Source organism: Micropterus dolomieu, linkage group LG18, assembly GCF_021292245.1.
Source record: "Micropterus dolomieu isolate WLL.071019.BEF.003 ecotype Adirondacks linkage group LG18, ASM2129224v1, whole genome shotgun sequence".
NCBI lineage: Eukaryota > Metazoa > Chordata > Actinopteri > Centrarchiformes > Centrarchidae > Micropterus > Micropterus dolomieu.
Window position 1 is genome coordinate 11319946 of NC_060167.1, and position 25726 is coordinate 11345671.

At 38.6% G+C, this 25726-nt stretch overlaps 1 protein-coding gene across 5 annotated transcripts in view; it reads right to left on the minus strand.

Annotated features, from left to right (window-relative positions):
- The window catches only part of rap1gapb (RAP1 GTPase activating protein b), a 94957-nt gene extending 69523 nt beyond the window's left edge, over positions 1 to 25434 (minus strand). For all 5 annotated transcript variants that reach the window (XM_046028517.1, XM_046028519.1, XM_046028516.1 and 2 more), the window contains exons 1-2: positions 25324 to 25434; positions 5069 to 5109 (exon numbers count right to left, since the gene is read on the minus strand). In XM_046028517.1, the coding sequence (XP_045884473.1) occupies positions 5069 to 5109; positions 25324 to 25419 (137 nt within the window). In that variant the 5' untranslated portion in view covers positions 25420 to 25434. The remainder of the gene's footprint in view (positions 1 to 5068; positions 5110 to 25323) is intronic.
- Between the last annotated feature and the right edge of the window lie 292 nt (positions 25435 to 25726).

Consider the following 25726-nt stretch of genomic DNA (forward strand, 5'->3'; position numbering starts at 1 on the left):
AAACAATTGGAGGCAGCAGATACCATTGTCACAGAGAAAACAATAGGCAATGCACTTCACCGCCATGGCCTCTATGCATGCTCACCCCATAAGACTCCATTACTAAAGAAAAAGGCATGTCGGTGGGCATGTTTAAAGTTTGCTACAATTGATTTGTACAAGCCAATGAAATACTGTGAGAGGGTTGTCTGGTCAGACAAAAAGCAAGCAACTTTTTTGGCTGTCATACCATCCACCAGGATGGTAGCAGATTGGACCCAATGGACAAAATATTGACGTGTTCAATACTTATTTCACCTACTGTACATAAATGTGACAATGGAATAAAATTAAAGTCCTTTGCCAGCATTTCAAAGAGCATATATAAAAAACCAAAACAGTGGAATCCAGAAATGCTAGGTTGTGTTATCAGGGGAGGTGAGTCTGTCAAGAAGACAATCCCAGGTACTGAGGAAAAGTAGATGATCCACTAATATGTTTGCTGCTGCCCATACTTAAGATAAAATTGCTATTTTTTGGCCAATTATTTTTGCCAAATTGTCTGTACAGTGGAAATTTCCCGAGACAACATGCACATGTATCAACAATTATCAATGATGCTTAACTTTATATTGTTATTGGATCACTGAGAAGCCAACACCATTGCCGGGCACCCATAACTCACATCATAATGCATCACTTTTGGTTGCAAAAGTAGGCTACATGAAGGGTTTACAAATGAATACTGTCAGGAGTCATTCAATAAACTGATTCATTCATTGCCTATGGCTACCAGTTGATAAAGAAAGTGTTGAAAATAATGACAGACATTTACAAAAAGTGAACTAGCAACCACTGTTTCAATGGGAAACAGTGAACAGGATGCACCCACTCAGCAGAACTTCTGAGATTCACTGAGCTGTAATAGTCAGTTGTAATAGTGTTGTCAAACCAAGATGTGATACTAAAATCATTGACTTTTAGTTTGGAGATGACAATGCAATAACCTTAAAGATTCAAGTGAAACCTCTGTTAAACCATTTGGATTGGCTTGTGTGTGAGTGTTCACTCAGACAATGTAAGCAACATTTACTGTAGCTGTGTGTTGCCTGCTGTTCCAAGGTATCTGAAAAATACAAGCAACAAAGGTCACCCTGCCCTTAAATGTAGCCCAGAACATGCAACACACCCTTCTTGACAGGATCATCTGTCATTTCAGGCTATGAGCTGCACCCTCTGCTACCACTGCTTACTGCATCATTCTCTGACCCAAGGTTCAGAAAACTTGACTTCCTCACAGCTGGGGTCGGAGCCAACCTACCACAGTGACATTGAGGAGGAGGAGGACCACAAAAGAACAGTCAGCAAATAAAATATAAAAAGAAAGGATATGCTGGATGTACTGTATGTACTGTATTATCATGACCCTGTGCACAGGAGCTCTCAAGAGGACACCACAGTGTGAAATAGCTGCTTCTTCTGCAGAGTCAACCATCAATTTATAATGTGGTTAGTAGTCGAGTCAGTTAGTAAAATGTGTTAATAAAAACCACCCAGCATACATTTCTGTAAGCATTCTGGCCACATCTGTCACTTCTGAAGAGCAGAAAGATTTTGCATACCATGATTCTGCCAGAAACAAAGAAAGTGCTTTTGTGACCAGGACAGTGATATTTTAAAATTTACCTATTTCCAGTGAGACGAATTTATGTCTTTTTGTTCACATAAAATCAGAAAAAACAACAAATGAATCCAAATTATATATACACATTTATACACCGGCTTTGATCTTTGCCTCAGAAGAAGTCTTCAAGGTACTTTAAGGGTGCCGACTCCTATCTAGAGCTCTGACAAAGTGTTTCATAAGGCCCAATTTGATGTACGGTGGTGGCATCAGCTCCTTCCAGGGGTCCGAGGGAAAGCTGCTTCTCTTCTGTTTTCTCATTGGAAATAGATAAATTTCAAAATATCACGGTCCTGGTTACAAAAGCAAAGTCTGTGTGGAATAATAACAATTTTCTACACATTTAAGGCATAAGCAATTAGGAAATACCACTTTCTACCCACAAAACTTGTGTTGCATAGTGCTATTTGTAAGATATATAATATAAAATATGTGAATGAGTAAATATGACAAAAAACATAACATTCATAATTGATTTATTGTACAGGCCTGTATGTGTTTGTTAAAATAGCACAGTTTTGCAAATTTATGGCAATCTAATTCAAATATACAGGCTGAGCAGCATCACTTGCTTTACAGATTATTTAAAATACCAAAAAGGTTCTGGGTGGGTTAGGTTTTCTTCTGTGTGGTCAGTGGTGATGGAGAGATTTTAAAAGCAGATCCCACATTCAACTGAGGGTATCCTCTGCCTTGTTAAGCATGACAGTTCTATGAAGAAGACAAAGAATGTCACGTAACACAGTCTTGGCTTTCTTCACAGGGTGGAGTTTTTGCACTTTGAAACCCCAGCGGACAGTAGGCCAAGTCATGAATTATTCAGCCTGAAGTACACAGGCAACCAATGCAGATTCCTTTCTTGTTTACTGAAGTGGCTTGCACTACCCCTGACTGTCGATAACGCAAGGATAGAGGCACTCAACTGTAGTATTGGAAATAATTTGGGACTTGAAAAGTTGTCTAAACTCTGCATACAGTACATAACTGCTGCACAGGGTGCAACAAAGGAGGGGACAAGAGACTGACAATTGGGTTTATATCATGATAATTAGTCTTTATCCATGTGGTCTACACATGAATAAGTGCTTTACAGGGACTTGCATGACACCCATAGTTTTCTTACAGCTGGAATCATGCAAAATACATGAATTCGGACAAGAATAACAGAGGCAACAAACTATAAATGAAAAAGTAAATTTAATTTCAAAAATTTCAAAATCAATAAATCAAACATAACAGTCTCAAATAAACCTGTCTTCTCTGTCACTCTTTGGCAACAACATTCTTTGTCACCACTCCAGAAAATTTTGTTTAGAAATTTCCTGAAAGAACCGACCATAGGTTCAATACATTAGGAAATGGGATTAATTCTTCTACTTGAAACTGTAAAAATTTAAAATGACCAATACAAGAAGTAAAGGAAGCCTGAAATGAGAAGTAACTACAGGATCACAGCTGCTGTTCAGCTGCATCGTAAATAAGTACTGCCACTTGATGAAAAAAAACAAAAGAGGTTAAGAGCTGTTAAGGCACTTCACCGAATCCTTTACAAATATCTTGGCAAACGTGGTTCAATATGTTTAAGCAATTCAGTAAGAAATGACACAGGGAATGTAATAAAATGGTACAGAAAACCCTCTATCCCCAGACAAGTGCAGTGCATAAAGGGTTAGACCATGTTTTCTCCCTAATTAACTACTGAACAGATCCATAATTATAAGGCTGTGCATTAAAACCTCTATAAGTATCACATCTTTGTCAAGCTAATTTCAGTACTGAAGCACAGTCTCTGTATAAAATCAGCAGGGTTTAAAGGGCTGCATGCTGCTGCCTGCCTCTGTTGCTAACTCCATGCAGGGCCAATAATCTTAACAAATACCCGTCACAGCCATCTCGAACACCACAGGAAGTGACCTGGAGTGCTCCCACCACATGGCAGATCGCTATACACAGAACGGCAATAAAACATCATGTGACAATATTTAAAGCAACATTATGTATTAATTTTAAATAATTATTGATGGTAAACTGACTTGTAATAGGATGAATGGCGTCTCTGTCATTACCTCTCCGCTGTGCTAGCTACTGCTCTATAACATTTGAATCCCGGGCAGGACATTTATCACAACAATGGCGTAATGTTTTACGGCACCAACACGACTCTTTAGCAAGCAAGCTATAAGAAGAAGCAAAAAGTATATAATGTACAATGTAATTTTTTGGAAGCTGGCTCGGTATTCTCAGTATGGCTCATGGCAGTGGCCAGGCAACAAACATGTTGGTTATTATCTTGCAAAATGTTCGTTGCATGATAATGAGCAGTTCAATGTATCTTTCACCGGAAGCTCAGCAATGTGAGCACAGCTAAAGCTATTGGATTATAACAAAAATGGTTAGTGAGCTAGACTGAATATTATAAATGAGACTGTTGCCACACTTTATAACAGTTAGACCGCAGTAAGTAACGTTACTGTAGTGAATGTGTCTTCGACTGTGGTGTTGTCCTGCGCCATTATGCTGCATTATTGTATATTATATGGGTCACTTAAGTTATGGCGACTGAGACTGTCAAAGAAACTGTGTCCCTTAGTATTGGATAAACGACGACAATCATTGAACGTTATGAAGTAAACAAAGCCAGATCCACGATATTCTAGCTGGCTAGCCCTGCCTTGCATCCCTATTGGTTTTAGAAACAAATTGCTCCATATTTCTTTGGTACCGTTACATCATTCCTTGCAGGCTAAAATCAACATTTGACATAATACCGGTACCAGTATTAGCTGGTGAAGTAAAGAGGCAAGCCATACAACTTTAGTGTTTTGCAACGGATAGCCAACTAAAGCAAAAAGTCACAATATATTTCACATACTTTGCAGTAATGAAAGCTTACCTGTCCAATAGGATGAAAACCAACTCTAGGTCGGTTTTTATATCCAAAACAAAGCGGACGTATCTCCATGACTCATAAGGCTTTCCGATGTTGACGGCGTTTTTGCCTTTTAATCTGATTCTTGTTTGGCACATAATTTAGTTTTTTTTATGGTTAAGTGGAGTTTCTATTGGAGTCTGGGAGCAGGTCGTTTATGGGTGTTAGTGGACCCCAGCTCGTTAGCTGCATTGTTGTGGCTGTGTGTACAATTCAAAATCACTAGGCAAGAGGCTCGGGACCGCGAATTAACATCATAGCCTATGTAAATCAATCAATTTTGCCGAAGATCTGACCCGATTTCTTTGCAGTATAGTGGCATCAGAGGAAACAGATAAAGCAAATTGTAAATTTTTATGTGACGTTACAACCAGTTCGGCAACCAATAAGCAATGAAAAACTATATATATATATATATATATATATATATATCAGTAAGATGTTGTAATGTGATCTGTAAATGATTGTTGACCTACCTGTAAGCTGCCAAGCTGTATGCTCCTCTTGTCAGCTGTTCCTGTGGAAAAAGAGAAGAGACATATATAAATTAAATAGATGCTGACTCTGGAGTTATATATATCTACGTTTTCACTGATAGTAGTGGAATAAACACTATGAGAACCATTTAATTTAATCTCATGTTCCATTTTCCAAAAAGCACAGGTAGCCAAGCTTTAGCCACAGCTGAATGCACGTATGTATCACCAAGCAGATTACTTGGTTGAAATGACCCATCTTAAAACAATTAATTTCATATTAATGTGTCAGTATGATATACAGTGAATTATATCTTATACATCCCATTTAAATCATTACTATAGCTTGCATTTGGCTAGGATTATACTTATTTCTTGACTTAAATATGACATACATCCCGAAGCAGATTAAACCATCCACCACCCCAGAGTCTGTGTACTCAATTTAACTGGCAGCTGCAGGAACACACATCATGAATATCAATTATTACTAAAGTGGAGCTGTGAAAATTAGCAGGGCGGTCTATTGTGTAGGTTAATGGAAACTCAGACCGGCATTTTAACTGTTGAGTTAATGCCAGTACTAAGCCACCGTGACAATTCTGTCCTTGAGCTTGAATAATAAACTGAAAATGTGTGTGGGCCCATATGATTGGTTGGAAATATGCATGAAACATTGGATTTATTAACAGAGAAAAAGCAAGCAAATAAAGACAAGGAAACAAATTATTTTTTCAAAAACATTACATTCATGCTCGAGGAGTTTTGCTTCTAAATTAGCCTATACATCAATCATTTGAAATATCCTTATATATATATATACATATACATACATACACACTCATAATTGCCGCTTCCAGCCCAAGGATCTCTGGCTGCCAGCTCAGTCGTCGTCGTCGTCGTCGTCGTCGTCATTGTCTTTTTATATACAGTCTATGGTTCTTACGTGTTTTTATGCTGCACCAGAATTGCCCACCGGGAACAATAAGGATTTATTAAATTAAACCTGTTTGGGCATCAAGGTGATTCACCTCTCCAATTCAAGCAGATGAGTTGAAGAGATGAGATGTGTGCCCTCCTCTAACTTTTCAAGGTTCTGAATGACTGATGTATCGCCTCCAAAGCACAAATATTACCATGGAATAAGCTTATCTTTAAACATTTATAAACCCATGTTGTATGCTGTTGTTTTTGTCTGTATGTATGTTGTGCTTTTAATGCCCCTCTCCCACCGAAAGCCACAGTATCATTCAAACACTGACCAACAATTATAAAAGCAAAGTTAAAAAATATTAGAACAACAAATTGGAAAAAAATAGAACAATAATACAGCTATACAAAATGCAAGCTTTTATCAAGAAGCTTCCCTGAGTTCTGATCTGCTCTAGATTGCCACGTTAATTTGCTGTTGTTTGTAGCTAATGCTATGTCAACACGTCCTCCATCTGTGTCGAATAAAAAACACATCCAGTTGTTCAAGGAGTGTAAATCTCTGTATTTGTCTTGATGACTTTAATTGTGAAACATTTATAGTAACTATTGCCTTTAATTAGCGGCTAGCAATATCTTGTGTTTTTGTCATTGTCAACAAATCCCACGAAAAGAAACATTCTGACCACACAGAATACAAGTGTAAATGCAAATATGTTGTAAATCGGCATACATCCACTACGTGGGCAGAAATATGTACCTGTACATAGTCTTCCAAAAAAAAAAAATCCAAAAGTCTGACAGCACAGTCAGGCAGTATGTCCATACAGTGATATGCATAAACATGCAAGAACAGTGCCTAATCATAGAAACATGCTCATGTTTTTGGTGAACTGACCATGTCTCTTTGTGAACGTGAACTGTTTCCAGTGTGACATTCAGTTATTTGCACCGGACAGATCGATCGGCTCACGATATTATGCATATTAAAACCAGGTGTAAATGTAATCAGGTACAATCATATCCAGACGCAGTTTGGATGCGAGACACATTTTAATACCAGGTATAAACAATCTCTATGTGAGTTTATCCCGAGAAAATGGCAGCAAAATAACCTAGGTTTGAATTTTGATGAACAGATGAACACAGACTTTACTCCCACTTCAGGATTGAGTCTCAAGGTTTACATTATTCATATTCCATTAAATAATTAATTGGTGCACACACTAGGCCTAATTTCAGTCAGCAGAACCATTAACATTATCATCACCATCAATAATGTATCTGGTGAGCGCACTAATCCTAATTAACAGTAGGAGGTGGGGCTAATCAGCAAGTCCAGTTATCTTAATTTACCTATTCTGCTAAGAAGAAATGAAGAAGGAATTACTGCAACTGAGTCAACCACAACTGTAATCACAATGTCTTGATGAGCGAAATGGGATAATCATCTCTGATACGGCATGATTTCTGGTGGAGGAAGAGCACAAAAAATGCTTTTACATGTGAATTGAAAAATATAGAAGTGAACCCAGCTGACTATTATGGAAGATTCTCAGACAGTTTTGATCTTGATAAAAGAATTCAGAAATCTCAGCCTATTTGCATTTTGTTCATTTAACTCTGGTAGCTTACACAAGACAAACATACACATACATACATACACCCTGCTGTGTGGTTGCAGCTGGGGAGGACTGATCAATATAAATAAAAACATTTTGCTTTCTACCAATACCTTCTGCATACATCTGGTGCACAGAGCCTGTGTGCCTAAGCAGTTCACCTCCACAAGGTGTTAAAATAGCTTGGTTGTATTGGATTTCACCCTCGGCTCTAACATGGGAGATATCTGCAGAGATCAATACCGTACATTAGCAACATCTAAACTTGATAGTTATCATCAAGAAAGCAAGTGTCTTGTTTTGTACACAGGATTTTAAAAAAATTTCATTATTTTACTGGCCTTTTTAAATGTATAAGACTGACTGCTTTAATGGAAAGAGAACATCAGAGCAGTGTGAGACATTTTCTTTAATAAATTAATTTGGAACTTAATCAAAGAGGATTTATTGAAACTCACAATGAAGTGGGGAAATCGTGTTCACAGTGGAAACTGTCTGCTTTCAAGAGATTCAAGCATCTTAGTGTAGAATGATATTCAAGTCCTTTTTACTCACACAACACAGTGTTTGATGCAGCAAGTAATTACTCTTTAAAGTACAGCAGTGCGAAGAAAGACAAGCGATGAAGCATTGCTCCGTCTGTGCTAGATCTGTCAGGTGTTCGGGATGTGGGGTGTTTGGGGACATGTCTGAGATCCCCCTTATTATCTTTAGTTCAATTCACTGAAAGATCCCACTGCAAAAGCTTGGTTACATCTCTTGTACTTGCTATAAAGATAGGTCTCTTGCCAAATGTGACTGGACAGCAGGATCAATACAGTATGCTGTTTATAAAGTTATGATACAAAAGACATAAAAAACAGCTATAAACCTCTCCACACCTACACTAAAGCACAAAGCTCTTAGAAAACAGTGCTTACACAGTCCAGCTTCACAGAAAGCTGCTCCCATCTCTCTCACACAGAAACATATCCACAGATTGAAGCAGGATGGCATATAAGGATCAGGTGAGCATCCTCTCCACAACTTCTGCCAAATTACACAGTAACCATAACACAGTATGTGTAAAATTGTCTCGTTGACGCAAATAAACCATAAGCTTTCAATCTGACAGCGCGGAGAACAAAATGTAAATAATACACTAACAAGACGCAATGTGTCAATAAAAACTGGATTACTGAATATGTGCTGCAGGTAAGACACTTGACTTACCTAATTAGAATTTTTAAAAAGCCTGCCAAATAATGATTTTAATGAATTTTTGGTACTATGCCTTGTCTAGCGTCCCCTTGGGGATTGAAAAATGTAACAATAAAAGGAAATAAAAACATGTTGAAGCTGCGGCTGGCAAGGGCAGATGTCCCTGAGAGCTGCAGGCGTGGAAAACATTCAGAGGATGAGAGGAAGAAACAATGAGCTGCCAGAAGGTAGAAAATGAAAACATGGAACATATTGAAGTAAACAAAATCTTCACAATTAAGTGTTCATATTCAGGACCTGAGGGATATGTTTTGTGGAGGAATGATTCAAAGTCACTGGAAGGAAGGAGTATTCATACTGCTCATACTGCATTTTTTCAAGTTTTCTAGTTTTAGTTCCTGTCTCTCATGATAACATTTAGGTTGCCATCTTAACTACCAGAAATCACTAAAGCAGAGTAGCTGAGTACAGCAGGGCAAGTAAGAAACTGGGCTTTGTTTTTTTAATTTGGAGGGCCTGTTTAGAAAATTGGTCCAAACCACGAAAAAAAAAACACAAGTTCAGCTGAAATATTACCTTGAGGGTGAGAAGGGAAATTGAGAATCACTGTTACAGCACGGGAAAAGAATAATGTAATCTGCAATGACCTGTTCAAATTTAATATGAACTGTTTAAAACAGTCCGACCCTTGCACTCATTGCCTGTCCTGCTGCCCTCAGCAAATTAGGCTTTTTTTGTTCCATTTGCTAATGCAACATGGAGAAAACTAGTGAGCTGTGCTGAACAGATGATCCACACCAAACCATCTAAGAGATTAAGACGCATTTTGGATTCAACATCACAACAACATCATGTGGATAAAGTTGAGGATGTTTGCTGACTTTGTGGCTCAATCCTTTTCTTACTCAAGTTAGGAAGAAGAGGTACAATTCAAAGAAAATGCATGTTACATGAGGTTGAACTTGATCTTTAGAAAAAAGAGAAATCTGTTGTACTGTGTAAACACTGATGAGAGTATGAGTGCTGAGCTGTGAGGTCCTGGGACAATCCCTTGCACTTTTGAGACCAGATCAGAATCCAATTGCCATGAACCTGTAACTGAACAGTATATATTTACTTTATAAAGTATATATTTGTTATTGTCGTGTTTTAGTAAAGTGACAGGATTGCTTGAATGAACAGCCTTGGGGCTCACCCTGTGTAACAAACAGTGATGACAGACTATCAGGAGACTGGAAAAATATAGAATAAATTGTTCTGGCATAGCTCAGGTCCCTCCGCTGTCACCTTCATGATGTAAAGTCTGTTCTTTGCAATCATAGGTCGAGGTCTACCTGCTGTGGTGAAGGTTCAGCGCAGACAGCCCTGACTCCTCATTACTGTAAATGTGTTTTCCTCCTCTCTTTGCTCTCTGGGGAGCAGCAAGGCAATGTTGCTTATCTCACTGACATTTCACAACAGCATGCTTTCTGTATGGCAGTGTGTGAGAAGTGAGTGTACGTCTGTTGAGTGACAGTGGGGTAGTAGGTGACATAGAGTAGCTACTGCTACTTGTTGCACTTTGTGATTTCTGAGTACAAGAATTTATATGTAAATAATACCATCGCAAGCAACCAGTGCATTGACACACAAATCACAATTTAAACATCCCTGTTGGCTATTTGATACTAAACTGTGCTGTTAGGACTGGGATAGAGAAATGTGTGATCCTGCATAAATGCATTGTGTATTTTGAATGTAGAAATCTTCTTATCATTAACGCATTTGTATTTAGCAGTAAGTCTTTCACAAAAAAGCATTTGTCTCTATGATCCCCTTTACATCTTGCATTAAAATGCGTTTTTGGTTATCGGATAGCAATCAAATAGTGCATGATGACAGGAAAGTACAGGTGTGAATGCACCCAAGACGCTTAGAGGACTGATTGTGATCCGACCGGCCAAACCACCAGGCGGTCAGGGATGCATTGTGACCACAGTGAAGTGGAAATACAAATGCATAATCAACCCACATAACAACTATGCGGGTGGAAATACGTACTCGTCACAGTCTTCCGCAGATAAAATAAAAAATTTGATGGCGCAGGCAGTTGCCCAATCCCACTCTCCACCCTGAAGTCTAGTCCTGAACCCTCACAGACTTAGTTGACATCACCTGGTAAGTGCTTTATTGCTAGAGGCTGCAAGGGCCTGAAATAAGATTATGGGACAGCACTTTGCAACATCACATTACCTTGACGACGCCAAAACATGTTAAGTACAATTGTGGGTTTGGGACTTTTTATTTTACGTTTTTTACTGTCTTAACGGCCAAAGCACTTAAGGGACAGACTGTCTGATTGGAACATATCCCAGGTCCTTTCTTACTGAGTGGATGAGAGGTAATTTTCAAATTTACTCTTTTTGTAGGTGTTCCTTTCATGTTTGTTTACCTTTTTTAAGAACACCTTCTTCCCCTGGTAACCCTGTGTTTAACGTCACAGCGCTATGAACTATTGTTTATTCCCTCAGGCAAAGTGTGCAGAGATGCGGACTTACGGAGAGTGTAGCAGAAAGGGCTCAAAATGTCTGCGAGAGTGCCCTCATGCACTTGAAGATTTGACAGTGGGACAGCCCTAAGCCCTCACAGATTTACCGGGAACACGCCTCGAAGTCCATGAGTCAGTGAAGTGTAGAGATTGGGCTTCAGCCAGTATGTCCATACAGTGCTGTGCATGAAGACGTGAGCGCTGTTCCTCATGTTTTTGGTGTCCAGCAAGAACTCACACACTGTTAAACTCATTTTAAATCAAAAGTTAGGTTAAACACAATATGATCTACTAAAATAACTGAAAGGAGAACACATTATGATAAAAAGGTAACAGGAAACAATGCCAGGCCGAAGTTAAGTTAAAATGAGACATATCTGAAAGCAATACAGAATGCCTAAGAGCATGAATTGTCGCCTGCCACCTGAATTGTGTTTCCCTTTCCATAAATAAAAACATTACCACCGTACATTGGTGTAGAAAGATTCACCACTTGCACCACAATGCAGGAAATTAACTGTTAAATGCTCAAAATTCTCATAATTCAGCATTGAAGATTTCTTAGAAACAGTGTTAAAATCTTGTCTTGTCTTGATCTCATGAACCCAATATCATGTCTCGTTACACCCCTACTACAGAGCCATCAGATCTCTATCTGATCTCAATGTGGACACTGGGGATGCATATTCATAGCAACAAGGTGTAGGTCCTAAAATTAATCAGGTTAAAGAAAGGTGTAAATGGGGTCCTCATTCATTCCCCCCTTTTTTTTGCCAAAACTAACAAACTTAACAATCTTCACATCATCTCAGTGATTATGGCCCACTATGTCAAGAGTAACTTGATCCCAAAATCTATTTTCGGGGATGCAGCAGGATGAAGGCAAACAGGTCATCATCGTCACGGGGTCTGACTCATGTCTCCTGCAGGCTTGTAAGTGATGCACTGAGGTCCAAGCTCTCCCAACCTCACATTTCTCTCTCTCATTACGTCATCAGACCACTGCATCACTAGACTTCCTGGCCCTGGCCTGAATGTAGCATCCATTCTCTCTTTTTATTACATCTGACAGGCTGAGGTTTACATAAAAAGAGGGCTCAGATTTACACCACTGGCTTCTTTTCAGTACTGTCCATTTATCACTGCACTGTGATGGCTTTGGCAGAGCTTCCACCAGCAGATGCACTTTGCATAAAATATCTGTCTCACGTCATTTTGCCTCAGATTCAGGGTTGAGATATTTTCTTGCAATAGGGGGAAAAAAGTCTGGGGAGATAACTCCACTTGTCGCAGTTGTTCCTTGCCTTTGCCTTCGTGACAGGGATCCAAGAATCTCGGTGTGTGAAACAGAACAAGGCTATATCACTGCATTTCAACCTAGAACATAATTCTTGTTTTTAGACGTTTTTTTAAACATGCAGGGTTTGATTTTAATCTATTAGTGAAGGTCTTAAGCTATCCAAGTGCAGCTAATCAATACTTGACTTTAAGTTAACCTCAACTCGATTCAGACTATATTAAAATGTGTGTGTCCAACTGGTCATTATCAAACAAGCTTCAGACTAGTGTTTTATCTGCAGTAATGCAGTGAGTTTTTTTAATCACTCAGATTGTGATTGTGATTGGCTGTTTCTTTCTTCTTTTCCCAACGTGTAAAAACTCAGAAGTCTTTCCTTTTCTAAGACATTTTGACGTGCTGCTCTCATTACTGCATAGTGAACCTACAGTCAACCAATCAATCACCTGCTAAGCTGAACCAGACAGATCCTCTGACATCTGACAGACATCTCATCGTGTTGTCAATGTCTTTACTAGATGACGGCTTAAACAATCGTCTCACTCATTAAATACGTCAATGGCATTTTCTGAGTGATGTTATGTCACTGCTTGTTTTCCTTTTCAGTTTCATAAGTATAAAATTAACATGTTTTCAATGTCTTCTGACATAGGTGCTCTTTATTTAAGGTGAGGCGGGGTGCCTACACTATAAAATGCTTGTTGGAAAACAAAAATCTAGCATTAGGGCTCAGTAAAAGGAATAATTACTTGTGTTTTTTTCCTGAGAAAAACTGCCCCAAATGTCATTGGTCATCAACATGCAATCATAATTCAGGGATTTGTTGTTTCACTGTCCTCGTACATGTAAAATGTAAGAGCTGTTGATTGGAGCCCCTTTAAGTGTCCCATTTCTCAGCAGCTTCGATTTGAAAAATTACAGCAAAAGAAATGTCAAACATGGGCTTGGAGAATGGCTGGTTGATTACAGGCTCTGAAATACGTTTACTGAGTGCTTTTCTCTGTTGATTTTTAGTTACTGTGGCACTTTGTACTTTCTCGTCAGCAAGATTTAACATTACCAAAGCAAAAATGATAATGATCACATGTTCAGAAGATTGCACTTGTTAAAGCACTTTGTAACTTGTTTTTGAAAAGTGCTCTATAAATAAAGATGATTATGATTATTATTATAATTATTATTCATGATAGCAACACCTGCCATAGTGCCTGTGTACACTTCTCATTTTTGTTATCCTGCCATGAATTCTGGGATGTTGTTATTTACATGTGGGCTGTGAGGTTAAGTTTTTACTGTGAATAGAGGTCATTGTTGTCAGGCTGCTAATGTTTGTGTTATTTAAAGGCTCCCACTGTTCCTCTATGTTTCATATCCCATTTCGATTTGCTCATTTTGCACATTCTAAATTGTGATAAACATGATGAGTCTGGGATGTGTATTCTAGTCATTATAATAATTTCATTTTCTATTCTCTGGCATTGTTCCTAAAGAGCACACTGATTTAGGCTGTTTTAATGTAATAACACCCTGGAGTTTAAACCAGAGCTACTACCAAGCAATGCTGCACCTCATTTAGTCTTATCTTCACAGAAAAATAATTTGATATTCTGCAAACATATTTCAGAGGAGAATCTGTAAATAGTGAAACGCTGCAAGACAGAGACATCTCTATACTTATTCAAAAGTGTAAGCTGCAGCAGCCCTGCAATGAAAATCAGACTAAAGTGTCTCCAATTTAATCCAATACATTTCAACAGCACAACAAACCCACAGCCCCCACAATTACCATAGATTTCACCATAACAAATGAGCACCTCATAATTTCAATGAAAACTGACAAGCATATGACAACAATATGACAAGCCTCGTGAAGGCTGGATTTACCGCACCATGTTGCTACAGTTGGTGCACCTCAAAAGCTGGCATATATTATTAAATTTATATTTAAATAATGCTGCACAAGAAAGACATCATCCATAAAGCGACGGGATATTGCTTTCAGAGAGATACAGTATATAGAACCCAACACAAACCATTTAAGACAAACTTGTGATGGAAGGCAGTTTTTTTTGGGTTTCAAGGAGTAATAGTAGTATGTGAAACTAACATATAAATATTGAAAACATATTTCATACTCTTTCCATTGCCCTGTGGCACTGAGGGTCTGATGAAATGCAATACCAATGGTTAAAGCTGAACTATTCACTCTTTTTATATTAAAATGTGTATTGAAAGAAGGCGGCGTGGTGGTTAGCACTGTCGCCTCACAGCAAGAAGGTCGTGGGTTTGAACCTTGGTCGTTCCAGGCCTTTCTGTGTGGAGTTTGCATGTTCTCCCCGTGTCCGCGTGGGTTCTCTTCGGGTGCTCCGGCTTACTCCCACCATCCAAAGACATGCAGGCCAGGATAATTGGTTTCTCTAACATTGTCATTAGGTGTGAATGAGAGTGTGAGTGATTGTTTGTCTCTGTGTGGCCCTGCGATGGACTGGTGACCTGTCTAGGTTATACCCTGCTGGGACTGGCTCTCGCGAGCCTGTACGCAGGATAAGCGGTTGACGATGGATGGAGTTCAAATTCCAATTAAGAGCGACATGTAATTTTAACTTACATAATTAACAGTGTCTTCCCAAGCTGTAGCAAGTGAAAGTTTACACCAGGGATGGTTGATTTCACTTGCAATAATGTGTCACCAGCACATTTACTCAGCTGTAGTTAATTTAATGTTAATTATATGAAGTGGTGAAGCAATAGAAACTTTTGGCTGTTGGTCTGGTTGTTATGCACTCTGTATGCAAGTTTCTGTACATGTTGGCCAAAGGTGGTTTAGTGGAAGAACACCTCAACTGTACTCATTTTGATGTTTGAAAAAGATCAACAGAGTGCCAAGTCTTTTTGAACATAAAAGTTTGACTGGAAAATTTGACGTGAGGTGAGCTGTACATCATTTCAGTGCATAATGTCATCGTTTTAAGCCTATCGCCTAATGAACCTGAATTCAGAGCAGTGAAGCAGCTCATCAGTCTGTGATGATAACGTTAATGTTAGCTTAAGCAGCTATTCATCACGAGCTGAACTCAAAGATCTAAGAATCGCGGGGGGCTGGAGCCAATCCCAGCTGACATCGGGCGAAATGCAGGGTACACCCTGGACAGGTCGCCAGTCCATCGCAGGGCGAGTAAAATTATTGAGTAATGTCAAGTATACCAGTAATATTATAACTTAATGAGTAAGCGAAAGTGGTCAGTTTTTCCATTAGAAAACTTTATTTAGACTTTGACTTTTTTAGACTGACTGGTAAAAAACACTATGCAGATTTCACCTTATTTAGAATAAAGATCTAGCAGTTTATGATTATGCTTGGCAAAATCATATCCTGCTTAATAGTATGTAGACCACAAATACAGGGCTCTAGTTTAACATAGAAAATAATCACATTATGTAATCTATTTGTGATATTGGTTTTAAAAAAAAAGGTCAGCCCTATAGTAAGAGTCATTTGCACATATAATTTAGTAGCTATTACAGGATTTCACTATTGGACTGCAGGCTGGACTGTTTTCAGGTATGAGTTTGTTTTTATTTTCTAACTATTCCAATTCAAATATAACTACTAATGAACAATCAGTATTGAGAAAAGCAATAGAAAACAATAGCTTCCATGGGGTCAGTGGTCCAGACTGAAGAAGGATAAAGGATGAAGAAAATGTATATATGAAATGTATATATCATTATACAACACCCGTTGTACAACAAAATAGAAGTTTGTCCCTTCATGTTACACACATAGAACATAACAGATCATTAATTATATTAGAATAGGGTAACATATAAAATGAATAAAACCATATAAGTATAGACAGTTATTTATATACATATGTACATACACATATACACTCATTCTGCAGTCCTATTTTCAAATTTTTCTTCACGTAAAAGGTTTGACATGTGGGAAACAGTGTCCTTCCACTTTGACTGCATTGGAGCACCAAGCATCACCGACGTAAACACAGAGTCCGCCTCCTCTCATCTTGTGCACTTTCTACAGGTTAACATTGTTCCCACTCATGTTTCCAGGTCTTAGCTGTTAAGATAATGAATTGCTGATGCTCATGTTTCACAGATGCCCAATACTGCTCCTCTAAACCTCTCCACAAAATGTCTAACACACTTTCTCTGAGAGCATCTGCTCCTCAGGAGGACAGAGGAGGAGATTGGTCTGCCGTCTGTGATTCAGGATGAAACTTGATATCCAGTCTTTTTCTAGATGAGGATGGAGGGATGTGAAAGTGTGCTAATGTGCTGTATAATGCCTTGTCCCAGCAAATACGTTTTTGATAACGTGCTCTGTCTCTGCCAGGGTGCTCATACCTGAAGGATAATGGATTCCACGTTGCTGTGAACCACAAAAGCTATCAAAGAACAAACGGCACAAGGAAAAACAAATAGTGCCTTTCCAAAAACGCTTCTCTCAGACCTTTATTTGGGAGAGTGCAAAATTGGCTGGTAGGCATCCAGTGCATATGCACATAAAAACAGTCTAACATTATTGGAAGATGGAAATGATCGCACTGCTCTAATGCTTCTACCTGGCAATAAAACTGTTATATGGGGTCTTTGGTAGCATCACATAATACCAAACACTTTTCCTGTTTATGATGGCTGTGTCAGATTTATGACACAACAAACAGACTCTAAGGAGGTGCATTACAGTGCTTCACTGACAGAGGAACCACTTAAAAAAAAGACATAAGAATTTAAAAAGAGGAAATTAGAGAAAACTATTTTATCACAAATATTTTGTTTAATCTCTGTTGGGGTGTTTTTTTAATACACATTTCTCTTTTATGGTGAGACTTTAATTTACAGTTCTTATTTATTTTGCTAATGTGAGTTCAAATGTGTCAGCAGGGCTCAAAACTGCAGAAAAGAAACATCACATAAAGAAAGGTAGAGCTAAGCGTTACAGTAATCTTTTTTATTATTGCATTTCTGTGAAAATAAATTCCCTGTAACTCAGGGTAAACTAAACAGGGTAAAAGAGACATTTATGTGAAAATGGGACACAAAGCTTTTAGCTTTAGAGGAGCTGTGGCCTGTGGTCTAACAATTGCATGCTTCAAACTAGTGATGACACTGAACCTGCGTCTGTAGGAGACAGACAGAGCTGCACAGCTGGCTAATATCATGGAGTCACACTCATGGTGGGTGTCCACAGGATCCATCATTTCCACGTGTCCCATTCATTATCTATGTAAGCTGCTGCGCAAAGCATTCTGGTAGTGCTGAAGGGTGAGACAGGGTGTCATGTTGGGCGCTCCTCATTTGCATGATATTGAGGCCTAGGCTACTTCACACAAATCAGGGACATCCAGCATGACTCGCCACCCCTGGAAACTTCCGAAAAACTTTTAAATTAACCGTTGTCGATCTAAAATGAAGACAGATTCAGCAACTGCATGCATTATGTCTTGCCGCGAATGTATTCATAAATATATTTCCGTGAGCTATTTTCTTAATATAAGAAAAGTTCCCAACTAAGCCACCATGTTGGTCCGGCTTGAAATCCAGAGCAGACAGCAAGTGAAAGCAATCGTCCAATCAGGAGCAGCCTGGAGTGTTTGCGTGGTTGTGTCACGTAAATGCTGGGAAGCGGCGTGACCCCTCACATCCAAAAATGCCCTGGTGGACACGCACTATCGGACACATAATAAAGGTCAATTATGTGTAGGTGTCTGTAATTGTGGAGACTAGTGGGCAAGTTCTTAGACAGACAACTTCAAATGCTGCTCCAACTCTCTCAGTCTACTTTCTAATAGTCTCTTCACTTGCCTCCATTTAAGCTGACCTACAACTAATTTGAAAATGTACCAAAGACAAACTAGAAACTTTCCTCAGTGAAAGTAATAAACACAGACAAACTCAGTACCCTACAATGCTGTTCTACTTTCAGCCTCCCCACAGACCAGCTTCCAGTTTTCTTGTTGCATTAATGTGAACGTTCACCAATGTGAACATAATTAACTCTAACTATAGGCTATCCTAAGTCTGGCTGCATCAAAATCATGTTGCAGTTGCTGACAAATTAAGTCATTTGCAAAACAGGTATATACACAACTTAGTATATTTTAGCTAACATAGTAGTTAGCTAGCTAACCTTAAATAGGTCATTTTATGCTTTTGGGCTTTTTCCCTTTCCTTTATTGTGATATATATTTTTTTGTGCATGTAATAGGTTTGCAAAGTGAAAAAGCCCAAAGTCGACCCCAAAGGGAGTTATCATCTCCCACAGAAAATATTGCTGCTGAACAGCTCGATTGTAGTCCAGCCTTTGCATCTGTAACCTATCTGTGTCACTAACACGTGTCATAATGCTCACCTGGCAGCTAGCGTGGCATGCTCTCAAAAACACTGGTGGAAAAACCACTAAAATCAATGATGCCTTAATTCTATTTAGTTGCTTTGTTTTGGGGAGCTTACAAATGTTATAACTAACATCTCTGCTTTTCCTACTATACGTCAAAAATATCTCCTGCCTGTTGGTTACCTGGACAACACAGTCTATCATTCTGTGTCCACTCATTTCATTAACAGCAAGTATTTTAGAAGGTCTTGTCTATACTGTAAGCACAGCAGTATAGTACCATTCCACATTTTGAAGCACATGCTGTTTGCCAATTCTGTGTGTCTTGACGTATTTTAATTGGGGTTCAGTCAGGCCAATATTCACTACTACGGTGTACCATGGTAAAACTGAAAATAACCTGCCAATAATGTTTTAGTGTACATATGCAGTTTGTCTTACAAACCTCGCAGAAAAAAAAACACACAAATAATAATAGTATTAATAATACACACTGGTTATTGCTGGTTTAATAGTCTGACACACTGCTGTGTGTTAAAATCAAAATGTACCTCACACTTCATGCCACTGTAAATCCTCCCACCTAGATTAATAGTTCTACTACTTGTTTATACAAATTGGGGACCACAGACAGAATTCAATATTAAAGTAAAGTAAATGGTTACTTTCATCAACTCCTATTAACTGTAGAGACCAACCATGCAAATATATCTGTAAAAAGGTTTGTGCAGAGCAGTGTGCCAGATGATCAACATCTGAAAAACAGAGCTTTTTTGAAAACTGCATTACATTTGGGTGAGTAAATTACAGCGAGTTCAGAACTGTCCGTCAGTGAGGGAGGCATTTAAACACGTTTGTTGCAGTCTGTGTCAGTAGCTGTAACGGACCATTTTGTTGTACTGTACCTCACAACATACACGTGGCAGGAAAGCTATAAATTGGCCTATTCACATTTCCACTACAGTGGCTTTGATCCTCCTTTAGTAGAGCAGCAAGAGGTTCAATCAGGGGAATCAATGGGGGAAGTCATTAATCATTACTGTGAGTAAGTAAAAAGCTATTTGTCTTGCTGTTGTTGTCTTGTTGTTTGTTTATCTTCAGGCAAAAGCAAATGTAACAGAGTTAAAAATGCATAATAATAATTCATATTTTCACATTTGCATCTATGGATTTTATCTATCATTTAATGATTTTATTGAATATTTGTGAATTTTATCTCATTGAGTGGTTTTTATTTATCTTTAGTTTTGCTATTTTTTTCTGCGGAAATGTCCTTAGCTGCACACTATCCCTTTTGTACCTCCTACGTTTCCGTAGTGCTCGTCTCCCTCAGTCTCGTTCTGCATTGCTGAGAGTAAGTTGTGTGAAAAAGTGCTGCTGGGCTAATGTACTGTTTTCTTTGGAAATTGAACCAATTACATTATAGCTTCCAACATCTATTGTGCGATGTCAGTACAGTTATGTCACGTAGCAGTTTTGTGTTAGTTTGACCGTTAAAATATGTTTTAGTAGTGTTTTCATTTTAACTTTCTAGCCGCCAATTTTACCGCGGCAGGCGGGCCGTGTCATGTGACCAATGTAGCTCGTCGGAGATTTCAGCGTCTCTTCCCTTGAGTAAACACTGTATTTTTGTATGTTTAGGAAGCAGAGGTGCAGTAAGAGGAAGCCAGAAGGCAATTAATGTGTATTGTGTTCTACAGGTATGTGTTTTCCTTCTGTTTATTAATGTAATTTAATGTCACCTTACCCACACACTGTTTATTCAGCCCACCAGGTGTCGCTGTTATGCTATTTTGTTTTAAGGAAACGTACTGTTTTTATGTAATTGTTACATTTAATTAATTTTCTGGACAGTGTTAATGGCTCTCTATGAGTAGTGTGCACTCTGAGGAAAATACCTCATGTATTTGTTAAAGTAATGTATTTGTAATGTATGTAAGTGCTTGTCTCCCTTAGTCTCGTTTTGCACCGCTGAGGGAAGCAGAGGTGCAGTAAGAGGAAGCCAGAAGGCAATTAATGTGTATTGTGTTCTCCAGGAGCCAATAAATTGTAAAAAAAAAAAACAATCTCGAATCGTCCTTCACACACCCCTAACCACACCCGTTACACAAACATAGAGATGATGGTGTTTTCTGGACAAAAACAGACATAAAAAAACACAAGTTCAAGGTCTCTGTAGGAGGGCGTATATATATGCAAACATGACATGAGATGAAACGTTTTACATTTACAGGAGCTTGACAATGATAGCTGTACAGTGTTTCCTTCCTTTCACTTCTGTCTCATGTATGACTTATAGGCTTAACATACAAAAATGTCCCTTTCATCTTTTCATCCATTGTGAAAATCAGTGGCAGGCGACAGAATGAGGCAAACTCTGACATTTGTTTGATTCACTGTAGCATGAATAAACTTGAGAATCAAAAATGACGCTTGTGTTTGTTCAGGAAGTATCAGAGGTAGGTCACTTATTGGTCATAAAAACAGACTCATCTATAACATCTGACAGGCGGAGTCCAATGTAATAATCAGTTTAAAGTCCCTTTATACATGCAGCATACTACTATACTTGTTTGGGGGGGGGGGGGGTATTTGTCCTTTCTCTTTTTGTGTTTATGTATAATAAGTATTTCTACTCATGCACACTGGTCCTAATGGTAGAATAATTTGTCAATGCCTTTTCATCAATTCACAAAACAGCCATGAGAAAATATTGTATTTATGTAAACGTCTCCAACACTTTTTTTGTTTTACATTTGCACACACAAAACACAAAAAACAAACCAGTGTATTCCTAAAGCTCCAATTGTTAATTGGAAACCTATATCTAAAGATGGGATTGGGCCACACTTGTTAAAAATACATTCAGAAAAGGTGATACATATGAAGTTATAGTTACGAAGTGGAAGACTACACTGTGCACAGATTTTGGATGTACATTGCTGCAGAGTAAAACTCTGTTTCACTGGATAATTTATGTTAAATGCGAAGATGTCATTCCCAGACAGACTCTGGCATGGCTTCCAGTCATGTTCTAGGTTTACTGTGCCATCATAAAGGATATAAAATAAAAGACAAAAGGCAACAAAAAACTTGGTATCCCTCATGAATAATGCAGGAACCCCTCCAGCCAGTCAGTCAGTAACAGCAGGCACCCTTCGTCCCTGATTCATCTCTCTCTCTCTCTCTCTCACCCCTGAGAGTCTAAAAATTTTGATCTTTATTAATTGCATTCTTAACCTGTCAATCTGCATCATTTTTAAAAGTTAGAGCACAGTGATGGTGTAAAGCTTTTCAAAGGCAAAATACTTTGACAGAGCAACTCTTACAGGGGAGTACATATTTATGCAACACTGTGGAATGTTTTCTTTTACAGTACTCTGATTATAATAACAAGTGCCCTTTTATGGTTTAATATAATTTACTACAGTCACTAAGAGTTACTTGCATTTCTTATACCCTGGCCGTGGGTAGTTCAGAGGATATTTGCATTGGATATTGCTGTGTAAAAATGCTTGACTTGAGGCAGCATTCAGTTTGTTTACAGTAGAAATGTTTAGAGGTGTATGAAAAGTATACAAGGTTATAGTCAAACTAGAATACTGCCTGTACAAGAAAATCTGAAAGCTTTAGGGATTATTGGAAACACATTATCAGAGCCATTTAAACTAAAGACATATCAATAAAGGGGCAACAGCATATCTGCTGCCATGTTAAGATGACGTTCAGAAGAGAGGCTACAAAAAGCAGGACACATTCAAGCTTTCATTCAAACAAAAAGGTTTGGTTTTGATAATTCAATCCATTTGCTTTCACAGCGGAAAGGTGTCTGCTTTGAATTTGTGCATCTTATGTTTACTCAGTAAGTGGCACAGAATGAGAGTGAGCATTGAGGCTTTGTTTCAGGTTTGATTGATCTGAGTTCAGAGTTGGTGGTTCATTTCCTGAGCTTTGATTGTCCAAGAGTTTCCAACAATATCCCTCTAAACTTCTGCTGATTGCATTGTTCCCTGCCTGAACACAGTTGAATGCAGCTGGCATCATCTTGAGGGAAAGAGGTGGAAACTTCACCATCTGGGTTTGCGGTAACTTTAAGTGGCCTTTCAGGAGAAACTGTAGATCCTAAAAATGGTCCATGGAGCAACACAATTTGGGTCTCAGTGTTTTGAGGAATGATATATACCAACAAGTTTTTATTCCAGGGAGTCAAATACTTAGATGCACAAGGTACTCCTCAGTATCTGTATGAAACGCCTTTTTAACATGTGGTTAACATTGTGAAATGGTGGCAGCCAAAAAGCGCATTGTCTTCTTGTGTTAATATGTAATCCAACATTCAAATGTGTCATTTAGAAACATTCTGAGGTGGACATTTTTACTGTGCTACCATGGCTAAAAAGATGCAGCAAAAGACATGCAAATGAATATGCTTTAGGGACGAAAGGCTGTTATTGGCCAGGGAACTATTAAAAGCTATAATAAACAGATCACTAACTATTTCTACGGCAGGTTAGGGAATGGTTTGTGGTTACAGACGAGTTGTCAGCGTAAACTGCACTGACCAAAGGCAACATTTTTATTGCTTCCATTTTCATAGGTAAAGATGGCCAAGATAAATATAAATATTTTATCCTGGCCATCTGCTCTCATTATGATTGTTGTTGTATGTCTAAAGATCACCTGGCCATCAAACAAAGTTTAAGCATCTTTGGATTTCAGATGCAGTTGGGGTTCTGTAAGTGGTGCTCTATTTTATACACTATTCATCTATCTCTTCTTCAGCAAAGAAAAAAGAAAAAATGTAATAGACCGAAACCTACAATTAAGGAGAGGGCCTAACTATAAACAGCTGCATTTATGTATGTACCACTGTATAATTTGCCACTCATTCACACACCAATGGCAGCGAGCTACCGTTAAGGTGCTGGCATCGGGAACAGCTTCAGTGTCAAGGCCAAGGATACTTGTGGGATGAACTGCCAACCCTGTGATTAATAGACAACCCACTCTACCTCCTGAGCCACAGCTACACCAGCAGAGCAACTGTACTTGTTGTGTCTGTGCTACAAACCCTGACCCACTGCTCAAGTCAATCCAGAAAATTATTTGTTCTCCATTTCTAGACAGAGTAATGTAGTTCTTCGCACTTTCTTTGACCCGTCTGACTGACAGACTTGGTTAATTAATCCTCGTGTCACCAGCAGGAGGTGATTGGGCATGAACTATGGCATTCAACATACAAAAAATGCAAACAGGTGAGGGGTTATGGGGTGAGCAGGAGATAAAAGCGAAGTTTGGTTACCCAATTATACACTTTGGTTTGATTCCTTTTCCCCTCTACTACAAAAGCTGTAAAGATTAAAGTTATATTTACTCATATTGTGAAAAGTAAACACATTCAGACATTCAGTAAAGGTGATGGACGAGACCATCCAAAGTGCAGCAAGGTCATGGTGTGTGCCTGCAGCCCGCTGGGCATCCAGGACACCCAGGCCTAAGGTTGCATCTCTGACTGTGGAGGTCAACATTAGGATGCAGGCAGAAATGTTCTGTAGATGGACTGCGGAAACAATTACATGAATACTGAATTAAACGCTTAGTCTTCATCTTCATTTTCCAGGAAACTACTGACATAACTGCTGTAACCTAATGCTATAGAGTCTGGTGATGAGATGGCTTACATCTCTACCTGTCAGGATTTTAATGTGTCTCTCCTCAATAGTCTCCAATGTTTAGGAATAATCAAAAACCTAAATTAGTAAAAGATACACCCATATTCACTCAGGAGCTGCCAAGCACTACCACAGCTTTCCACCATCTGTTCAATCAGAGGCACTATATGACTGTCACATTTCCCTGGTAAGATCTTCCACTGACAGGATTCAAACCAGAAGCCCTCAAAACAAAAGTTAATTTATCTCAACCAACAGGATGCCCCTTTAATTGGACATACAGTATTGATCTCTGACAAATGGAAAATGACAATAAATAAATAAATAAAAGAAGAAGGATCGGCAGTATTTCATCCTCAGCTCCTCTGCAATGAGCTGAGTTGTCCTGGGTTTCAAACAGAATATCAAAAAAAGTCTACTGCAAAAATACAGCAGATTAAAACAGAATAATGCAGGATTGCATCTGCATGCAAAAGCATTTAAATTAAATGCATTTCCTGTATTTAGTAAGTTATTTATGGATTGCTAATTGGAAATGGGGATTTCGCATTTACTGGCAAAGGCTGAATTAATTATACATCAAATGTTTAATTAGGCAGCGTAACTGTAAGTAATCTCATGGCCTAGAGTCATAAAAAAAACCCACCTTGTAACTGTTCTTGAAGTAATTGCCTATGTTCGGGCAATTATCTGTAACTGTCTCCTTCTTTGTCAGGTGCACGTGCTCAGACAGAGGATGCATGAGATTTATTTAAGATACTGGAAAGCAAAATGAACTGTGTGACCACAGTTGATAATTGGGGTTTAGACCACGCATAACAACGCGAGATTACACTCCCGTATCAATAACAATTGTGCCTAAATGATTTTAAAAAGTTATTTTCTCTTACCTTTTTGGAGAATTATGAGGGTTAACAGTCTGCACGCGCTTCCTCGCTGCTCTTATGGAGACGAACGCAACAAAGAGTAGGACAGTGGTTTTAATTTTGGAGAAGCATAGTGGAGGAAATAATTATCGTCGCATAGGTGGAACAGCGGTGGGGGGTAAA